At 34.0% G+C, this 2,696-nt stretch overlaps 2 protein-coding genes across 2 annotated transcripts in view; both read left to right on the forward strand.

Annotated features, from left to right (window-relative positions):
- The window catches only part of spink4 (serine peptidase inhibitor, Kazal type 4), a 3,078-nt gene extending 2,264 nt beyond the window's left edge, over positions 1-814 (forward strand). Inside the window, exon 4 of the mRNA XM_014023497.1 lies at positions 675-814. Within this exon, the coding sequence (XP_013878951.1) occupies positions 675-720 (46 nt within the window). The 3' untranslated portion in view covers positions 721-814. The remainder of the gene's footprint in view (positions 1-674) is intronic.
- Positions 815-901: 87 nt separating this feature from the next.
- The window catches only part of stra6l (STRA6-like), a gene marked incomplete at its 3' end in the record, with an annotated part of 16,605 nt that continues 14,810 nt past the window's right edge, over positions 902-2,696 (forward strand). Inside the window, 2 exon segments of the mRNA XM_014023496.1 lie at positions 902-1,326; positions 1,505-1,716. Of these exon segments, the coding sequence (XP_013878950.1) occupies positions 1,691-1,716 (26 nt within the window).

Raw genomic sequence — 2,696 nt, forward strand, 5'->3', positions numbered from 1 at the left:
GATAGATAGATAGATAGATAGATAGATAGATAGATAGATAGATAGATAGATAGATAGATAGATAGATAGATAGATAGATAGATAGATAGTGTGTGTTCAGCTGCTATATTTTTGAGAATGAATCTGTTTTAAGATGACAGAAATTAACTTCAGTCTTAGTGCTGTTTGTTAGCTTGTCCATTTTTAAATATTAATTGTTTATAACCTTTCCACACATCATAAATACTTCAAAAAATCTTAACTAGCCCTTTAGTCAATGAAACTATAGCATTACCTAAAGACCAAAGTCTTAAAGAAAGGTCACACAGGATCTGTTTGTATTCAGAGTTTGTTTTGGGAGTGACTCATGGATATGACCACACCAAATTTTCGCTCTAAATTTTTTTTTTTACTGAGGTCGAGTTTCGAAACCCAACCAACACACATCGAACCCTAAACCTAAACTAATCTCAATTCACACCTCAGTCTTAAACCTAAGTTTAGTATCCTGGGCAGTTCTTTTAATTTATTTACTAATTTATTTTTTGTTTCCACTTCTATTAACACGTCATTCTGCCTTTTTTATTGGTTTGTTTGTTTTTTTACAATTTACATCCATAATTTCAACCATTTTATCTGTGTAGTCCCCTCACACACACCTCTCACTTCTTTTTATGAACTTGTTCTTTTCTCAGAACAACCAAGATGAACATTTTGATCGTAAAGGAGAAAAGTTGCTGACGCGGATGACTGACAGCAGTGTCACCGAGACTCCAAATCATGAAGAATCACAGCATCTACCCCAAACTGTCAATAAAACTTCAATTTCACTATTCTTGGTTGGGATGTTTTTTTTGTCCAATAACAGTGGTTTGTGATTTATATAGTAAACAGGAGTTTGGTTACTGAGACCAGCAAGGACAGGATCAATAAAAAACTTTACTTAATGTTTTGGTGATAAAGTTCCAGGTAATGGTTCTTTGTCAGCTGAAAGCAGCAGGTGAATAATTTGCAGGTTATCTCAGTGGGTGAGCTCATTGTTTACACACTCCTCAGCCTGAATAACACAGCGGTCATGATCATTTTAGTGTGTTAGAAGAGAAAAAAAAGAAGAGAAAAAAATGAGAAAATGTCTTGCAAACAAAACAAACCCCGACATACGGATAGAAACCAACGGATCCTGTGGTCAAAGGTCTAAAATGTCACATGATGGAAACTAGGAAACTGAGCTGTAGTTTTAATCCACAGTCACTTCTTTTTTTTTTCCTTTGAGAAGAGCAGATGATTGTTTTTTCAGCTTCAGTGAGCGGACTTATCGACGATGATAAGAAACTCCAAGGAACAGAAGTAAGTACATTTCAGTTCAGATAGTGAAAGCAGTAGGATGGCACGTTTTACTTTGCTACAGCTTTTAGATGAGTTCAGCAGTTTTGAATCAAGTCAAAAGTAGAAGTGTTGATCATTTGCACATTAAAAGGTCAAACGTTTATTTTGACGGCTCTTTAATTTAACCTTTGTTCTTTAGGGCAGAACGCCTCTAGCATCGCAAGTAATTTCATTTCCAGAAAGTCTGCAAACAAACTAAAAATGTAAATCAAAAGAATCTTAACATAAAGCTCCACTTTGGCTGAAATGAGGAAGTGTACACAGCTACAATGGTCTGTTGTTTCCCTGCACAGACAAAAATAAAAACCAAGGTCTTCATCTCCAAATGGCTTCCTTCAGTGTCAACCACAGGTATGTTTACACTGCATGAATGAAGTAGGTAACAGTTTATCAATTGCATTAACCCTTTCGTGCATGAATTATGATAAACTCAGTCAGGATTATTTTTTACTAAGTGTTTTTATACATCCTTAGGGATGTAAAACAAGGTTTGAAAAAAAATTTCTATCTTTATTTTTAAAGAAATAATTATCTGTACACTCAAGTGTACTTCATGTGTTTTGTAGTGTAAAAAGCAAATGTAATAACATGGTAATTCTAAAGGTATAGTTGTAATTTAGTTATACAGTTGTAATGGTATTCTGTTGGAATGGTGGTTCCTCCACTCCTCTCTATTAGAGCTCTATTGATAAGCATAAAAGTTAACATAAACATAAAATTATGTTTTCACTAGGTGTTTTGATTCATCTTTAGGGATGTAAAACAAGGTTAAAAATATAGATATATTCTCTCTTAACTGAGGAGGATAGTGTGACCCAAGTCACAGTCTGAACTAGGGCTGCACAATATATCCAAAATGTACCATCATCGCAATAACTGCTTGTGCAATATGCATATTGCAACAAATGCATAAACTGTTTGCATTTATGAGTTTTGTCACTCAGACGGAAGCTTGAAGTATTTCACCAATCAAATGGAGCCCTTCATATATTACTCTTCATATTTTAAAAAATTCATACCAGAAAGAAAATGATTAGTTTTGTTTCTTTGTTTGTTTTTTTGCTCAGAACCCAGAAAACATCAACACTACATACGAATGTATTTGTTCATTTATCGCAAGTCATATCGTCATCACAAAATTAAGCACTGTTATCACACATCACAGGTTTTCCTGATATCATGCAGCCCTCTCTGAACTGTAGATCCTCATAGAATCTTAACTGTAACTGTTTTTTTTTTATCAAAATGTATTCTTGTTAAGTCTCTGAGCTGAGCATATTCTCTCAGCAATCGCTCTAATAGCATGTATAGTACATGTTTTTGTATAATAT

The sequence above is a fragment of the Austrofundulus limnaeus genome, unplaced genomic scaffold (assembly GCF_001266775.1).
Source record: "Austrofundulus limnaeus strain Quisiro unplaced genomic scaffold, Austrofundulus_limnaeus-1.0 Scaffold372, whole genome shotgun sequence".
Taxonomy (NCBI): domain Eukaryota; kingdom Metazoa; phylum Chordata; class Actinopteri; order Cyprinodontiformes; family Rivulidae; genus Austrofundulus; species Austrofundulus limnaeus.